This window comes from Cantharellus anzutake, assembly GCF_015039405.1.
Source record: "Cantharellus anzutake strain C23 chromosome Unknown EI90scaffold_35, whole genome shotgun sequence".
Lineage (NCBI taxonomy): Eukaryota > Fungi > Basidiomycota > Agaricomycetes > Cantharellales > Hydnaceae > Cantharellus > Cantharellus anzutake.
Genome location: NW_024066985.1, coordinates 161,474 through 177,558, shown reverse-complemented (window position 1 = coordinate 177,558; position 16,085 = coordinate 161,474). Strand labels below are relative to the sequence as shown.

At 50.0% G+C, this 16,085-nt stretch overlaps 6 protein-coding genes across 6 annotated transcripts; 3 read left to right on the top strand and 3 right to left on the bottom strand.

The window, feature by feature from the left end:
* The first annotated feature begins 6,863 nt into the window (after positions 1-6,863).
* On the top strand, positions 6,864-8,323 carry EI90DRAFT_1533291 (uncharacterized protein). The gene has a single exon (XM_039051876.1). It carries the CDS (start codon positions 7,336-7,338, stop codon positions 8,200-8,202), a length of 867 nt encoding a protein of 288 aa, XP_038914308.1. The 5' UTR covers positions 6,864-7,335; the 3' UTR covers positions 8,203-8,323.
* Positions 8,324-8,565: 242 nt separating this feature from the next.
* EI90DRAFT_3064525 (uncharacterized protein) lies at positions 8,566-9,065 on the bottom strand. Its single transcript, XM_039060810.1, has one exon. It carries the CDS (start codon positions 8,995-8,997, stop codon positions 8,755-8,757), a length of 243 nt encoding a protein of 80 aa, XP_038914307.1. The 5' UTR covers positions 8,998-9,065; the 3' UTR covers positions 8,566-8,754.
* Positions 9,066-9,214: 149 nt separating this feature from the next.
* Positions 9,215-10,292, bottom strand: EI90DRAFT_2925714 (uncharacterized protein; the record flags this gene model as incomplete). Its single annotated transcript, XM_039054892.1, has 4 exons — positions 9,215-9,335; positions 9,568-9,640; positions 9,744-9,834; positions 9,993-10,292. 4 exons carry the CDS (start codon positions 10,290-10,292, stop codon positions 9,215-9,217), a joined length of 585 nt encoding a protein of 194 aa, XP_038914306.1.
* Positions 10,293-10,759: 467 nt separating this feature from the next.
* Positions 10,760-12,538, top strand: EI90DRAFT_3064518 (uncharacterized protein). The gene is made up of 6 exons (XM_039060809.1): positions 10,760-10,944; positions 11,036-11,153; positions 11,211-11,246; positions 11,308-11,403; positions 11,536-11,677; positions 11,737-12,538. Exons 1-6 carry the CDS (start codon positions 10,834-10,836, stop codon positions 12,194-12,196), a joined length of 963 nt encoding a protein of 320 aa, XP_038914305.1. The 5' UTR covers positions 10,760-10,833; the 3' UTR covers positions 12,197-12,538.
* On the bottom strand, positions 12,370-13,763 carry EI90DRAFT_1533383 (uncharacterized protein). The gene is made up of 5 exons (XM_039051877.1): positions 13,687-13,763; positions 13,506-13,598; positions 13,333-13,454; positions 12,619-13,278; positions 12,370-12,563 (listed from the first exon to the last, which is right to left on the bottom strand). The coding sequence occupies exons 1-5, from the start codon at positions 13,691-13,693 to the stop codon at positions 12,543-12,545; spliced, it is 903 nt and encodes a 300-aa protein (XP_038914304.1). The 5' UTR covers positions 13,694-13,763; the 3' UTR covers positions 12,370-12,542.
* A 24-nt stretch (positions 13,764-13,787) lies between these two features.
* On the top strand, positions 13,788-15,958 carry EI90DRAFT_1533201 (uncharacterized protein). Its single transcript, XM_039051875.1, has 8 exons — positions 13,788-13,923; positions 13,982-14,062; positions 14,118-14,332; positions 14,419-14,812; positions 14,864-15,221; positions 15,288-15,607; positions 15,661-15,844; positions 15,916-15,958. The coding sequence occupies exons 1-7, from the start codon at positions 13,852-13,854 to the stop codon at positions 15,733-15,735; spliced, it is 1,515 nt and encodes a 504-aa protein (XP_038914303.1). The 5' UTR covers positions 13,788-13,851; the 3' UTR covers positions 15,736-15,844; positions 15,916-15,958.
* Positions 15,959-16,085: the final 127 nt, after the last annotated feature.

The following is a 16,085-nucleotide window of genomic DNA, read 5'->3' as shown; positions in this document are numbered from 1 at the left end:
TAGCCCTCTTTATAGCATCGAGAACTCGATCTATATGTGTCAAGTGTTGGGCGAATGACGTGGAGTATACTACGATGTCGTCGATGTACACTAGGGCGAATTGCCACAGGAAAGGAGCTAAGACTTCCTGCATGACTCTTTGGAACATGGGTGGGCCGTTTCGCCACCCGAAGGGCATCCTCGTAAATTGAAACAATCTGCGATGGGTACGAAAGGCCGTCTTGTCTCTCGATTCTTGATCGAACTCCAATTGCGTAAACCCTGATAGCGCGTCGAAGGTTGACATGTATTGGGAGCCGGAAAGGGCCTGTAGAATATCCGTTTGCCTTGGAATAGGGAACTCGTCCGGGATAGTGACCTCATTCAGTTTTTGCCAATCCACGCAAAGCCTGTTCTTCCCCTTTTGACTGACGATTATAACCGGGGCGCCCCAGGGACTCTGGGACGGCTCGATTACTCCCATCTCTAACCAGGCGTCTAGCTGTTTATCGATGATCTCCCTTTTCAGAGGGGAGGCGTGGTATGGCGGAAGCGAGATGGGTTTCGCTCCTTCTTTTAATGATATATGCACGCGGGCATCATATCGTCCCAGGTTCCCAGCCGTAGCGAAGGCCCTCCCGTGCTTCTGCACCAAGGCTCGGAGCTGTTCCTTTTCTTCGGGCGATAACTCTGGGTTCACGTCTACCACATCCACCAAGGTTTCAGGAAGGACCTCGTCTCCAGGTATCGTCTCCGCCGTCTTTGGTCCGGCCAAAGCTTTGTCGATATCATGGACTTCCTCGGGTGGTCCCAGGACATTGGCTTCCGCTGCGACAGCCTGTATTAATAGTCCTTTACTCTGGAACTCACGGATCTGAGGCTCGCTTAGTTGTTCGGCGCCATCTAGATCCTCGTTGGGATTACACATGGATGCTATCGTAGTCCCGCTCTGGACTTTGATCGGGTATGGGTTCGGATTGGTCAAGGGCAGCCTAAGGGAATGGGCGGTGTTTACGAGCATAGTCGGAGGTGGCAGATAGTCACCCTGTTTCCATCCCGTCTTCTGTCCTTCGACGAGGCGTACTCCCGAGTTGTGGTTGAAGTTACCAGTGACCCCAACCAGGCGGACTGTGTACGGTTCTAGGGTCACATCCTCCGTGATTTTTAGTCGACCTGTACCCGAGACGTTCACTCATTTAGGTTCTCGAGAAAGAGAAGGACCGGCTATAACTGGATAGGCGGGCGCGTGATGGATCTGGCTCTTGAGGGGAACTTGGTGGTCTGAGTCTGCCACTTGCCAGAATTCTCGTTCAGGTGGACGCATGGTATGCAGCTGGAACGCTGTCTGCACGTCTTCGGCTATCAACAGAGGGATGGTCATCCCTTTGAGCACGTAGGCTTCCACACCTCGCAACAGGATGTGACCTCGTTGTGAGGGTAGGTATAAGTCAATCGTCGTGTAGCCTTGACATTTAGCCTTCCCTGTTAGCTGAACCAAATTCAATTTCAATCCCTGCTTAATGCGGGTGCCTTCTCCTTTAATTCGGTCGTACAGGTCAGTCGATATTAGCGTGCAGGCTGCCCCAGAGTCGGCCAACGCTTCTATCTCGATCCCGTCTATTGCGTTGATACGACAACGGACTCGACAAGCGTCAGATCCTAAGGACTGCTGACCTGGGGGTCGCTCAAATATCTTACGGGCTTCATATATCTCACCCGGGAACAGGGCGGCCCCAATGAGTCTCTCATCAGGCAGGATCTCCTCCCACGTACAGGCCGCAATGTAAGAAAAGGAAGAATCTTCGGCATTATCTATGTCAGGTATGTCCGACGATTCGGAATCGGACAGGGTACAAAACTCTGTGTAGGCCACTGCGAATTCTGCTTCCTGACCTTCCACTAAGGCAGCATAAGCCCGTCGGTAGGTGCTTTCCAACTTGGACGAGTTGTCACGTTCCTTACGGTCGTTCCTGGCTCGATCGGCCTTCCTAGGGGGACAGTCGTTGTCCCAATGGTTCGCACTTCCACAGTGCCGACATGGTCTGGGCAGTTTCTTTCGCGACTTGAAGTCGCTCGTAGGGTAGGTCTGGCTTCCGGACGCGACGGCGACGCTTCTGGTCTCGACACGGTCTCCTCCGCGTTTATTCCTCTCCAAATTAATGCGGGCGACTCGGTTTGCTAAAGCGTCGATGCTGAATTCGTCGCTAGCTACTAATTCGTCATGCTTAAGTTTGGTCAGCCGTAAGAGTTCTTCGGCTGTGTCGACCTGATCGATGTTGAGATGGGCCCACCATCCTTTCGGGATGTCTTCTAGAAGTCTTTGGGCTTCGCCCCTCAAGACCTCTGGTCCGGGAACATCGGCGAGTGGATATAGGATGCGCAAGAGTCGTAGTTTGCGCGTCGCGAAGTCGTGTGGGGACTCCTTAGAGTACCTTTCGCCCTTACGGTACCTACAAGCGTGGAATCGATCTCGAATCTTGTCGAGGAAGGCGGGTGTTAAGAAGAAATGTAGCACATATCCGTGTAGATCTTCCCAATTGTTGGTAAAATACAACTTGTCGGTGACCGGTACAGTCGACCACCAGTCTGCCAGAGCACCCTTGAAACGATCAGGGAGTACGCGGGTCATTTGTTGGGCGAAAGCAGGCGAGTGCCTGGCCAGGTTCCGACATATGCTGCACCACGTTATATAGCTGTCGATCGACCCATCGAACTCCGGGAAGTCTGACGCAGTGTATTTGCGGTCCACGTAAGGTTGCGTGCGGTCGAGAGGAGGAGGTCTGTACCCAGGATTCTGCTGAGGCGCTGCCAACGCTCCAGGTCCGGGAGGCGGGGGAGGGGGCGGTGCCCCAGCGTATCTGACGGGTGGAAGGTGCCCCGGGTAGGGAGCCCCACCGGGCGGAGGGGGTGGTCCAGGTGGAGGTGGTGGTCCTGATGGGGGTGGTGGACCCGCATCTCGTGGTGGCGGCTGCCAGGGGTCGGGAGGCGGTTGTCTCGGATCATGACCTGGATCTCTGGATCCAATGGGTCCTTCATTCACCGGATGGTGAGGGACACGAGGGGGTTCGAGTCCACAGTTGTCGGGATCGAGTCTCTCCTCGATAGGTCCCAACTCTGTCTTCCTTCCGACCCTCAGACCTTTCACAAATTCCGTGTAACCCACGTTCTCCTTGGGGTTCTCGAAAGCGTTGGTCTCTCGGCGAACTGTGACGAATGGCATCGAGGGTTCGTCTCTGAGTAACATCCCTGCAGCGACATTAATGCTTGGTCTAGGCACCAGGAAGGCCCTGGACGGTAGGGTGCGTTTACGAACGAAGGTGGTCTCTTCCGCGGGAGATATGAGATCTTCAAAAGTAGTCCATCCCGACGGGAGGGCTTCAGGTTGACGTGTGGGTCGCATTTCAGTCGACCACGCCTCCTCGACTTGCCCAGGATCCGTAAACTTGGCGGGCGAGACATTCGCCAACCTGAGTCCACTCATGCACGACTCGTCAAATTCCCGTGAAGGACGAGCAGCTTTCTTGATGGCATCGAAATGTTTTTCGAAGGAATTGAAACGCTGGTCTAGGAAGTTCCATGCAATACTGAACTCCTTTGGCGACGACCATCCTCTTATAGTGAATATCAAGGCTAGGTCACCTCGGGGATCCACTACGAAATCACCTGCGGCTAAGTTGGCCTTGGTGGCTAGCTGGGTGAACTCGGTAATTTTCATGAGCAGGTCGGTTAGCTCGACCCGCCAGACGGTCCCTAGTCGATATCTCAAAGGCTCTCCTTCGAGACCGGCTCCAACAGACTCTTTCTCGAGATCAGCGGGAGCGAGACGACGCCAATTTCGTATACGTTTCATGTAGTTATTCGAGTCCTCAAAAATTCCACCTTCAAACTCTCCAAGAGCTTCGATGACTTGCCTGAGAGCTTGTTGTCGTAGGAATGCACCAGGCGAGGAATGCACGTCTTCGCCTACTGGCGAGGTATCTCTTGAATTGGATCTACGATCTGACTGACTAATCCTCGTGGGGCGGGAAGGAGGATACAATTCGTGCGTCATTTGGGCCGGGGTGACTGGTTCGTCTCCCAACAGGGACACCGTCTTGGGTGGCATGGTGCGAGTTTCTCGCACCGGGGTTGGGGCACCAATGTTACGGGGATGGGGGAAATTCCCCATTCCTCGATCCGTTCTTATAGTGGGAAGACGAGAGTCATGTCTAGTTTGTACCATAACTGGAAGTGTAATCGATGAGTGATCCCAGTCTGACCTGGGAGTGGACGATCGAATTCCCATCGATCGCGATGGGTGATGTAGTGAGCTATTAAGGGATTGATGATTGATAGTCGGAGATATCAGGACAGATGGGTCAGCCACGGATACTTGGCGCTCCTCAATGGAGCGTACCGTGTGCGAGGTCGCGACTGGTGAGATGGGTGAGAGCTTCACGTAGTTGCCATCGGGTACTTGGCGTTCACAGTGCGAACGTACCGGTAGCGGGTTGATATCGTAGGCGTGCAATGAGGGCTGACTATTAGGGCCTTCGGTGACTTGGCGTTCCCAAAGGGAACATACCGTTGGCGGGGACATATGATGACTGGCAAAGGAAGAAACAGACGGTGGATGGGCAGCTACTTGGCGTTCGCGTAGCGAACGTGCCGGCATCGCAGGTAAGTGGGCCTCATAGTGTTCACGATCACCATGATCGTGATGGGACGTCGTATGTTGAGTACTGGGGGGAGAGCGGAGTGATGAAGACCCATAGGGTACAGGTTCAATAGGACGATACACACGTCGAGAGTCTTCGACTCTCGACTTCGAGTTCTCGCGGCGAGGGCCGTTAGAGGACTCGATATAACCAGACTTATAAGACATATTGAGAGTTGTACAGTCACACAGGTTCAGTTGAGTCACAGGGGAGGGTTGTTACAGAAGACGGTACACGAGACAGTTGTAGAGCAGTTGTTAGTTAGCGGGAACCACCTTCGGCGGTTTCCGTACAAGACGCGTGACTATCTACAAATGGTAAGGTCGCGGGAAATCCCGCGAAACACAAATAACCTCGGCCAGCACCAAAACCCCAGTTGGGGAAAGCTTTGCACGAGGGGGGGGAAAGGGGTAGAACGGATAAGGAGGATGGGGTATCGGGATAGAGGACGGAAGGGAGAAAGAGGGGAGGAACGATAATGAGGAGAAGTCTTTGACCATGTGACGGATATGGTCGTTGGAGACTCCGTATCCGTAACAAGGAGACTAGGGGCAAGTGGGAGAAATTTGTAACAGAAGGCGGGACATGTATGGAATGAGCCACCGAAAAATAATATACTTGTCACGGGTTCATGAATTATATGTCTGACTTGTCTGACTTGATCGACATACTTAGGTCCGGGTTCAAATTTTATATTACGAATGTCGAAGTCACGTTCTGCTTTCAATACAAAAGATCACATGTTACATGGGGATAAACCCAAGTCCGATCACCTACTCTGGGAGTGGCAACACGCTTAGGCATTTGCCGAAGTCTGAGAAAACAAGTCTGGAGGTTCCCAGACAGTTACTTTGCTATGAAGTCGGCACCCAAGCCTGTGTTGGGATTAACTGCTTATATATTACTTCGCATGCAACAAAAGCGTCGGGTGTTGCGGTCTAGGTGGTGGAGTGTCAGCATGTAGTTTTCATTTTGAAGCTATGGGTTCAATTCCCACTAGGGGTAAATCTTGTTTTTTTTTGTTTTGTTTTTGTTTTTGCATTCCCATGTGGTTGCAGTGGAAATTTTTTATGCACAATGCCAGTAAATTAGGAAAAAATAGAACCGAATCCATGCCTTCATATAAGTATTCAGGCCCAGCTTGGAACACAATAAAAAGATGTACACAGTGGGAGTCAAACCCATGCCTTCAAAATGGAAACCACAAATTAGCGCTCTACCATCTGTACCACAACACCCAATACTTTTGTTGCATGCGAAGTAATATATAAGTAGTTTCACCCAATACAGGCTTGGCTGCCGACTTCATACAAAGTAACTAGATTTTCCCATGGGAACCTCGCATGCCCCAAACTTGTTTTCTCAGACTTCGGCAAATGCCCAAGCGTGTTGCCCCCAGAATGGATCGGACTGGGTTTATCCCCGTGTAACATGTGACTTTTGTATTGAAAGCAGAGCGTGACTTCTACATTTGTAATACAAAATTTGAATCCGGACCTGAGTATGTCGATCAAGTCAGACAAGAGACATATAATTCATGAGCCCGTGACAAGTATATTATTTTTCGGTGGCTCATTCCATAGACATGGTAGAATTGGCGCGTAGATGTAGAAGAGGATAGACACGCTAAAAGGAATGTTGAGGATCGATGTATTGGCTGGTCACAAAAGGAGCAACGTGACATGGTGGAAAAGCACACGTGCAAGGGCGAAGGGTGGGAAAAAAGGGAAACAATATAAACAAGGTGGGAAAAACGCTAAGGAATTCCGGGTTGGTAAGTGACCTTGCAAGCAAGGTAACACCTCTCTTGAGGCTACAGTACGGTCCAGTGAGCAACCCACCACCCCTTTTAGGGTCTACCTTGAATCCAAATCACTAAATCCTGTTTACGAATGCCGCCTATGAGACGCACCATTGAAGTGGGTGTGACACCTCGACCATTGCAGCTCTTGGATATCTTGACGGTTTTGTTCGACTGCTGCTCTAACGCAACTCTGGCGTCAGCGGCACGAACTTGCAAATTGTGGACGATCCCGGCTCTGCGATGCTTGTGGCGAGTACTTGACACTCCACTGCCTCTCCTTCGGCTGCTAGGGAGGGTCGACAAGCCTCACACCATTTTTCATGTGAGTGTCTCGTGGTGATCTTTTGTATGAGTGAGTATTAATAGTATCTACGTTGATGTGTAGAGGTTGCCTATGGCAATGGATCTTGAGGCACTACCAAGAATCCAATTTTATGCAAAATGTGTTCAATCCATTATTGTCAATATCGGGGACGTGTACCATTACATCCATCCCGAGCTGATGGACGAGTTTACCCTGGCAGTGCAGTTTTTGCATCCACCTCTTTTCTCGCGTCTCATTTCGTTGGATTGCCATCTCTATGGATCACGGGCGATCAGAAGCGCTGGGATTTGGCTTGCTGCGCGCCCTCCCAAGATCTCATTATCTTTCCTTGGCCCTACGGATGCAACCTGTCTCCCAGTCATTCGATCGCTTTGTCACCACAGTGCCTCCTTGTCATCCCTCAGTCTGCACATCGGCGAAACTTCAGGATTTAGTGAAGCCCTCAACGAGTGCTTTGTAAACGCATTGAAGCCGCTGGTTAACATTGTTTGCTTGACTGCACACGGGAAAATCCTTTTGACCCCAGCTGTATGGACTTGCATTGCCCAACTCCCCAACGTAAAGGAGGTCCGCTCACCCTACTCCGAGGGATTCGACCTCGACTCGGCCTGGCATGGTTTCTGCCCCCCACGTTAGATGCTCCATTTCCCTCTCTTCACACTATTGAGATGGGTATCCCGTCACAGCTAGCAGTAATGGTTCTGGGGTGTTATCCTTTGAGTGGGGTGCGTTTTCTCAGACTGCTACTGACAGACGCCGAGGACCATTCGCCAACAGAGCAGTCATTAATCCAGATAGTCACAATTTGTAAAGACTTACGTGGATTGGCCATCCTGACCCCTTGTTTTGACCTCCCTGTACTGAACCTGCCTCTACCACCTGATCTTACTCAACTGCTGATCTATACTGATGGCGTTGAGAGCATTAATAATGCTGATTTGGTGGATCTATGTTCTAAGATGCCTAACCTTGAAGATTTGGGTTTAATCCCGGTATCTCCCCCGATAAATGATGATCCTCCAAGTCTAACGCTGGAAGTCATACGGTCAATCGCGAACGTATGCCCTTGTCTTGGGCGTGCTTCGTTGTACATCAATACGGACATCTTGGATATTCAATTCTCCTTCGATGACCCTCCCCTTCCTTCGAATCATCCACTTTCTGTACTAGGTTTCTTGCCGTCTCGGGTCCGGGATTGCTCCGCAGTAGCAACGTATCTGTGCGCTTTGTTCCAGGACGCTCGACGTGCACCGACGATCGTGACACGGGCAATTCATTTCGATGAATATTTCAATTGGGAAGGGCGATATTTCTGCGATGGTTTTGAGGATTCTGAGGAGGAATGGGGAAACGTTGCGGAGTTTATGGGCACGCTGAGGAGGCGGGTCATCTCTTAGTCTCAGAGTTGATTGGTACAGAAGGATGCAGAATTGGAGGCGTTACGGAAGAAACTCCGATCTTCACCGCGGGAGAGGGTATAATGAGATAAGTCCCTAGCGTTTGAGTTCTTTATGGGTGGCTTTGAGGAGTTTGGGGAGTAACGGAACTGTCGCAGGCGCCTGGGGGATGGGGGAGAAAAAAAAAAACATAAAGTTTCCAAGATGTCCCCTCGGATTTATTGGATTTATCACAACAAGCGATGCCTGGCCGGGAGTGTTCAAGCACGTATCATGCCCGTTCTTTTCCTTACTGTACAATTATTCTTATTTGCACCATCGTTCTACGACGTTCAAACCTTAATCATACGCCTTCGCTTTCTACTCAAAATATTCTAGTATCATTGCAATTGCCCCACTTTGCTACCCCAAACTTCTATCTCTTGGCGTTCCCTGTCTGTTTTGCGCCACAAATCCCACGATACGAGAGCCTACACTTGCTTATCGATGCACGTATTGGGGAAACTGATGCGTTTGCGTAAACAAATCCACAGTCAGTTCACAACATTACTACTATAAACCAGAAGAGACATTGGCCACAAAACATGAAAAAATGGTGGGGATATGGATGGTGGGCGCAAGTAAAAGGGTCAACAAGAAGTGGAAGGACGAGGTGGAGAGTAAAAAGTGTATCGACATTCGTTGATTGGGTGAGAGATGATGACTCTTCAGCTTAAAGGTGGTACAAATCGTGACAATTGACAATGGAGAGATGAAGGGAATCAAGTTTGTGGTTGCGCATGTAAGTTCGTTCATTATCGTGCTGTCTTCTGAAGTGAGATGTGACAGTGGGGGAAGATGAGAGGATGAGGCGTGATGGTGGATTTGAGGCTGGTGGCAGGCATGGCAGGTGGGTTCAATCAGCCGGAACAACCTAGAGGCATTGACCCAAAAAGAAACGACGCCACACTCCATGCCACACTTAGTATGTCTCCATCTACCGCTACCCAACATACGAATTCGCCCGATCAAATCAAGCCCTCAACCGTGATCTTGACTCCGGACTTGGATTCTCGACCGCTATCATCGTCGCAGGCTTAGGCTCGATACCATACGTCTCATCGTGGTCGGCGGCCACGAAAAGCAGGACGGTGCTGCAACATGTCAAACCAGTCCCACGTTAGGAACAAACGCACGTGAGAGCGCCGTAAGGTGACCATGTGCAACGTGGTTCAAAGGCGTTGTCGTTTGAACCAAGCGTCAATCCAACGTGTGAGTCGATATTTATTTGTGGGAGTGGTACCAAGATGCGATATGAATTTGGAGATGAAACGAACGTTTCACACGGTAAGAACGAAGTTCGGAGTTGTGAATGAACGGACTGACCTTGCTGCCGTGAAGATGAAACCGACCCAAAGTTGTACAACATACGCAATATTCGTCGGCCACTTGTAGTATTCTACGAAACAGAGGTGATGTGGGTGGGAGGAAAAGAAGTTAAAAGGAAATGGTTAGTCTATATTTTTATGGTAGCAGTGATATGTGACATCCGGACACTCAACTGAGTGGAGGCCTGAAGAAAATATCGGTGAGTGCCTTGGCCTCTTCGGGAGTGGCGCGCACGACGAAGGCTGTATGCCTTGCAACTACCACCTAGGAAATGAAATCCAACTCAGTTGGTTTTGTTCAATTACACATGATTCGGGAACAAAGAGCGTAACCGAAGTACATGCGAATCCGTCACATCGGAGTCCCATTGTCTTCCGATGCTCGGTCACGCAGCTCGCTTCGCGAATGACGCTGTAACGTACGTTGGAAAGCACTGCGGACGCAAAGACACCCGCTGTGATTGCCACCGCCAACGCCTTCTTCGTAAAGTTGTACCACATTGGATACAACCTCCGTGGCCAAAAGAGTAGGAAGAAGAAGTCCGCTCCAAACAGTGTTGCGACGAAGACGCAGAAACAGATGGTCATAGCTTCGGCAACTAATATGTCATGCTGGTGGAGACTTGAGCGACCGTGGGTGTACTTTTCAATGTGCTCTTGGAGAGCAGTATATTTGGCGAGGGAATAGGTAGCTGTGCATTCAGCTGCGAGACAGGTAAGCATAGCAAGTTGGTAGATGACTGATCGTGTTCGAGTGATGTCGTGCAACGATGGACGTGCGCCATTTGGACATGTGCCCAATGAGCAGAAATGGTTAGAACAACTCGCGGGCTGACGGTCGATAAGAAAGGGGAAAGTATCCACGCACTAAATCGCTCCCTTCGGAGATGCCACCTGCCACTCATCATGCTTCGCGTGCTGAACGCGCCCCAAGACATCTCGCCTAGATCGAAACCCCAGATGACAGGCGCCATATTGAAGTAATGTGTGCCGAGCGAGTCTTGTCTGCTTGGGGAGAGTCTTAGAACAGAAGTTGAGCAGTAGTTAGGGAAGGTTTGAAGGGGAAGCGAATCCCGCTGGTGTGCGGTGGGAAGACGAGCCAAGGCCGGCGAATTATCAAATGCAAATTACCCAATGAAGCGTGGACATGCTTAAATACACGGTGGAACACCGCTCACCCACGATCATGTGATTGCTTCAGGCCCAATTCCGTTGCGGTGATCATGCTTTTTTCTAGGTTAGATAACTCTCCCGCGGCAGTGACATGGGCAAAGGGGTGCCTAACAACGCATCGAATCGGTCTACCATCGACCAGATGCCCTCAACCACGGTTTTAGAGACACGATCCACTGTTTCGGCTGTCAGCACTTCACATGTGAGACTTCTTATTTCCATGCGTGCAGCCCACTGGCACCCGAAACCTCAAGCTGAGCACCCGTTCCCCCCCCTAACTGCACGTTTACCAGCAGGCGGAGCCTACTGGCTCCCGGCCAACACCTTCTGAAGACCTGCCTCGGCTACAATTCGAATACAGATGGTGGGCGGTAGCGCTCTACATCATCTTCCTCATGTTTTGTAATCTATGTAAGGGCGACCTATCCATTTGTGTCTAGGACAACCTATTGATGTCCCTTCCTGAAGTGTTCCCTTGCCTGGTTTTCTATCTCATTCGAATATGTGCGCAGTCCTTTGTTCCATTTATCAGCTCGCGCCTCCTGACCACCGTCAAATTTTCTAGATGGAAAGAAGATTACCTTGCGGACAAACATTGGCATCTCTTCAGCCTCGTTGGGCCTCTCCTCATGCTTTGATGCTCCTTTCCGTCTGTACAAACGTGAGTGTCCCCCATACGAAATGTATTTCCGGAACACTTAGTCTCGGCACTTTCACGTGTTGGTGGCGTGGGTTCCCCTCGGCGTTTCCGGGTCTTAATTCGGGCGGTGGCTGTTCTCGTTGTCCATGACAGTCGTCCGGTTTAGACAGCGCTATGGACCGTTAAACGACGATGTGTTTTGGCACGCAGATTTTTTCATGTGGGCATACACAATCTGCCTGTTCACTTTTGCTTTCCCGCTGGCTATCGCCCCGGCCCTCAATCCAATCGCTCTGTGCGTCCCCTTTCTCGTTCGTGGAGCACCCTGACAAATAGCCTGATCTTAATTCATAGAGATTTCTTCCTCATGTCCACAACACTCCTCATAACTCCTTTCGGTGTGCTCCTCCTCGCCACCCTCATCCCATTCCGTTCTGGTGTCCCCTTCTGGCTATCCTCTGACCCACCCTACACGACGCCCATTAAACCAGGAATCCTTTACGTCACAGAAGACATAGGGGCAGTAGACTTCACCCTGGGTAGAACTTACCGTACCCAAATTCACGCTCGCTATGCCTCAAGTCCACCTTTCCGTCGATTAATGTACATCCTTACATGGTACTTCGGTATAGCATGTCTACTGTTCATGGGAATAACAGCTGCTGTCGTATGGGGCGCCAAGGGCGGAGACGATAAACCAAGGTTCGGAGGAAGTGGATCTCAGGAGGAGGATTTGAATTTTAGGTTCGGGTGGGTGCTCGGGCAGGTGTTTTTGTGGGTAGGGGCGGTTGGATTAGGGTGTTGGGGATTGTGAGGTGGGGATTGAAGAAGGAGCAAGAGTGGTGGGATAGGAGGGGGTTGGTAGAGAAGGAGAAGTCGGGTGGGGAAGGGAGTTGAAGTGACGTAGTTGATGCCTGGTTCGTGCATATTGCTCCCCTTTTAACATTTTGCGTCGAGTTTCTTCATGACATTTCTTGTGGCATGGCGTAGCATGGGATATTCTCTTTCCGCATACTGCTGGCTTTGTCCTTCTGAAATTCTTTGGATTTTACTATCGTGGCGAGATCTGTGTATCGCATTATGATACAGTGCGCATTGAGGACAAGGATAATTGAGCCGAAGGAACACGTATGGGAACTAGGGAAAACGATGCAAAAGTTTCAAGCAAGCGCATAATGGTTCTGTAGTGGAAGTTGTTAGTCCAACCGACCCCAAGTCTTGGGAAATATAGCAGACCTCGTCTGTGGTTGCATAGATGTGACCATTCTCCGTCAACCAATCGATCGCCTCGCTAATTTGTTGTGCCACATCAGTACTACCTTGTGTTGGCAGTTGACCCCTGATACCCTTGGCGATATCCAGGAAGCTAATCCCATCCTCGGAGGCATTCGCGGCATTGGCTTTCATCCATAAGTGAACGAGTCTACCGGCATCGCTGAAGTCTTTATAGAAGTCTCCGCTCAGCGAGGACGAGGGGTTCGCTGCGGCTGAATATTGAGATGGAACGCCCCTAGCTGTGCTGGTTTTATCGCCTGCTGCTGCTGACGCCCCGGGACCTAACATTGAAGGGGAAGGTCCATATTTCGAGTACAAGTGAGTGTAAAGCGCATCGATGTGGTGATAATAAACTTCATTCATGTCTTTACTTGGATCATGGATGTCTTTCGCTATGGGAATAACGACGAGCGCGTTTATGGTTCTTTTGTTGTTGAAAGATTTTACGTGTCCGATGATACGGACCCAGGAGTTGTCCTCGATGCTTGGATTGAGCGGGTCTCGGTCCTCGTTTGACTCGATCCATCTGCGGGCTTCGATGCGGCCTGTACCGTCGTAGACTGTGTAGACATGGTGGGTGGTTTGGATGATCGAGGAGAGGACCATTGCCACAATGACGATCTGAGATGAAAATATGAATACGCAATGAAGGGTATAGAACTAAGTGTACGAAACTTGTGTTGGTTCAACTCCTTCGAAAGAAAACTCAGCGTCCGCGTGGGATTGGACAGCATCATGGATTTGCATGATCGTTACAGGTCGCAACGAATAGCCGTGTTTCTGCATCATTTGGATCTCTTGAATTAAGAGAAATCGGGCATGTGTCCTTTGAAACAAACCAACCTTACCCTCCCCTCCACTGTCTTGACTCCCGCTGGGTAAATATCCGCCTCCGCCTCCACTGCCTCCACCATTGTAATAAGGTCCGGTGTTGCCGAAATCTAGTGAAAGCACGCGCCAACAAGAAAGTTACAATTTTTTTGGGGACGGAGGGGGTCATAATATGCATATAACGCGCGAGTCTCGTACCAGACATTGATGGTTTTTGGATAAACCGAACTAGAACGCGAAGACAGGAGGGATGAAAGGTCAGATGATCGAGTTCAGAGAGTGGCAGTGCCCAGGCTCTTTTTCAATTGAATTGAGAAACCCGATTTTTTCGAGCGTTCTTCAACGCTAACTTTGTTGCCCACCATGTCGGACAACGACTCCATGGATTTGGACTCTATGGAGCCAGTGATGCAGCCCAGGAAGCCGAGGATTCGAGTAAGTAGGTTTTCTGGACAAATCTGGGGTAGGCCATTGAGATGAGTCTAATCATCAGGGCAAATCCTATGAGAAACGTTTGCAAGATGTTCACCTTCCGTCTACGATGCTTGATACCCTGCTAGATGAGGACTTACCAGTGCGTTTTTTATGGCCACTTGCCGATCGAATCTGAATACTTTCCTCGTATGCAGGAAGGGTCCTCCCATTTCCAATACCACCTTGCACATCTTCGACAACTCAGCTTGGGGTCCATGTTCACAGAATATTCGAGGATTGTTTATCCTCTCTCCAGGTCTATGCCTTTACTTGTGTTGAATTGGAAGGCTGTAGGCGAAGCTTGGATTGAAGCAATTAAGGGTACAGAAGAGTCAAAGGAGCAAGGCGAAAGTTACAAGCCGTTATTCCGGTATGTTGGTGACATCTTATGTGTGGCGTATGAGCGTTGATCTATATGGCTCGACATCGTATTGTTTCCCCCACCTGTGCCTTTAGGCTGCTTCAGGCTTATATTTACGACCTCCGTTCGATCATTCAGCCTCTTTACAATCCTTTTCTCAAGACACTTCTATCACTGATTTCGCTGAGGCTAGATATTAAAGTTCTGGCTGAGCTGATGGCTTCATTGCTTTCTCTTCTCAAATTCGTTCTCGTCCCTAACCTTACACCTGAATTGCTGGATGAAACTTGGGGGGAGTTCGTTGGGGCTTTTCAGAGGATAAGAGTCGATCATTCTAGGATGCTCGGGGAAGTATTGGGTGCTATCTTAAGGAGAATGAAGAGCATCGATAGGAAGAAACTCAACACGTTAATGTTTAACTCTTTGCAAAAGGATGACACACCTCGATTGCGGGACGCTCTTGCTTGGCCATTTATCTATGCGTGCCAGGTAAGTTGAATTTTTACGAGATTATTGAGACATGTGTAACTCAGACAGCAGGGTCCGCAACATTCACTGCACACATCCTCGAGCCAAATCGTCTCGGATTTACTCGACGTTCATTTATCATTGTCATTGTCATCGCAGACGTCTATCTTGGGTGACACCGCTGAGGAGGGATACTCCCCATTCACAACCGAGAATGCAACTGGCACACTCCTTCGCCGCCTCCTTTCGTCGCTTGCCCACCATGTCAAGGACGCTGCTGCCTACGAGTCGGCATCTGTTTCTGTCCTTGACGCATTCGTTAAGGAGGTGGAAGGTGCTACAGAGTCGGATGCTGATGCCTCACGACTCGTTGCGATGTTGCGAATAACAACCATCCCGGTTATGGTATTGCAGGGAGCCAGGATGCAAGGTGTGTATCGTGTGACGTTTATAGCAGAGCGGAATAAATGACCCCGGGCCTCTTACTTTCCTCTAGCATCCCAATTACGAAAAATTTTGGAAGCACTTTGTCAAGTTCCGCAACAAGTTGTTTCTGCCCACAAGGAGGATTATGGGAACCTCATAATTGCAGTCTTGTCGTCTTCCTCTAGCGAGGTGGCGGTATGGCTGCCAAAGAATCTGGGGAAGCGCGCAATGGAGAAAGTTTGGGAAGTGCGCCTTTTGTTGTGTTTGGCAGATCAGAATTTGTGCTTAATTTCATACACAGGATCCTGTTTCTGGTCTCCAATTTTCTGGGGCTCTAGCCGAAGCGGGATGGGATGGCTGGAAAGCCATTGTACTGCCAGAACTAGCCAAGTATGCCGCTTCTTGAAGCGATATGCTGATGGTACTTACCCCCATCACTGTAGGCACCTACCGGTAGCACTCTCTTCGGGTGGAATATCTTCGGATGTCGCATTAAGAACGCTCATATATCTTGTTGAGAACAACCGTCTCGACACTAATTGCCTTCCCAATGGCTCTCAATGGTGGGGAAGCATAACGGATTATTTCAAAGAAAGATTAAAGAGTTGGACCCACAATGTAGAGAATGTGAGTTCGCTTGGCTGGGCGTAGCGATGTCTCTTCTCTGACTTGGTGTTGACTCATGATGATAATTGCAGACGACACGACTCATTGCAATAGCCATTTGTGTGAAGGCACTCCCGGCATCCGATCGCGATGCTGTGGCAACGCTGTTCGTCGATATCATCGATTCCATTCTTTCGCTGTCAGAAGTCGATTACCATGCGAGGTTCTTGGAATCTCCGTTCAATGAGGCCCTTGTGGTCTC

What these genes read in the sequence shown, in the direction of transcription:
- EI90DRAFT_1533291 (XM_039051876.1), top strand. Translation starts at nt 7,336, where the DNA reads ATGGACTTGCATTGCCCAACTCCCCAACGTAAAGGAGGTCCGCTCACC.
- EI90DRAFT_3064525 (XM_039060810.1), bottom strand. Translation starts at nt 8,997, where the DNA reads ATGAACGAACTTACATGCGCAACCACAAACTTGATTCCCTTCATCTCT.
- EI90DRAFT_3064518 (XM_039060809.1), top strand. Translation starts at nt 10,834, where the DNA reads ATGGGCAAAGGGGTGCCTAACAACGCATCGAATCGGTCTACCATCGAC. An exon ending in TTTCTATCTCATTCGAATAT is followed by an intron (nt 11,247 to 11,307) that starts GTGCGCAGTCCT and finishes CAAATTTTCTAG; the next exon opens with ATGGAAAGAAGATTACCTTG. An exon ending in TCCTTTCCGTCTGTACAAAC is followed by an intron (nt 11,404 to 11,535) that starts GTGAGTGTCCCC and finishes TGTCCATGACAG; the next exon opens with TCGTCCGGTTTAGACAGCGC.
- EI90DRAFT_1533201 (XM_039051875.1), top strand. Translation starts at nt 13,852, where the DNA reads ATGTCGGACAACGACTCCATGGATTTGGACTCTATGGAGCCAGTGATG. An exon ending in CCAGGAAGCCGAGGATTCGA is followed by an intron (nt 13,924 to 13,981) that starts GTAAGTAGGTTT and finishes TCTAATCATCAG; the next exon opens with GGCAAATCCTATGAGAAACG. An exon ending in GTACTGCCAGAACTAGCCAA is followed by an intron (nt 15,608 to 15,660) that starts GTATGCCGCTTC and finishes CCATCACTGTAG; the next exon opens with GCACCTACCGGTAGCACTCT.
- EI90DRAFT_1533383 (XM_039051877.1), bottom strand. An exon ending in AAGGAGTTGAACCAACACAA is followed by an intron (nt 13,279 to 13,332) that starts GTTTCGTACACT and finishes TTTTCATCTCAG; the next exon opens with ATCGTCATTGTGGCAATGGT. An exon ending in TCTATGCAACCACAGACGAG is followed by an intron (nt 12,564 to 12,618) that starts GTCTGCTATATT and finishes CTTCCACTACAG; the next exon opens with AACCATTATGCGCTTGCTTG.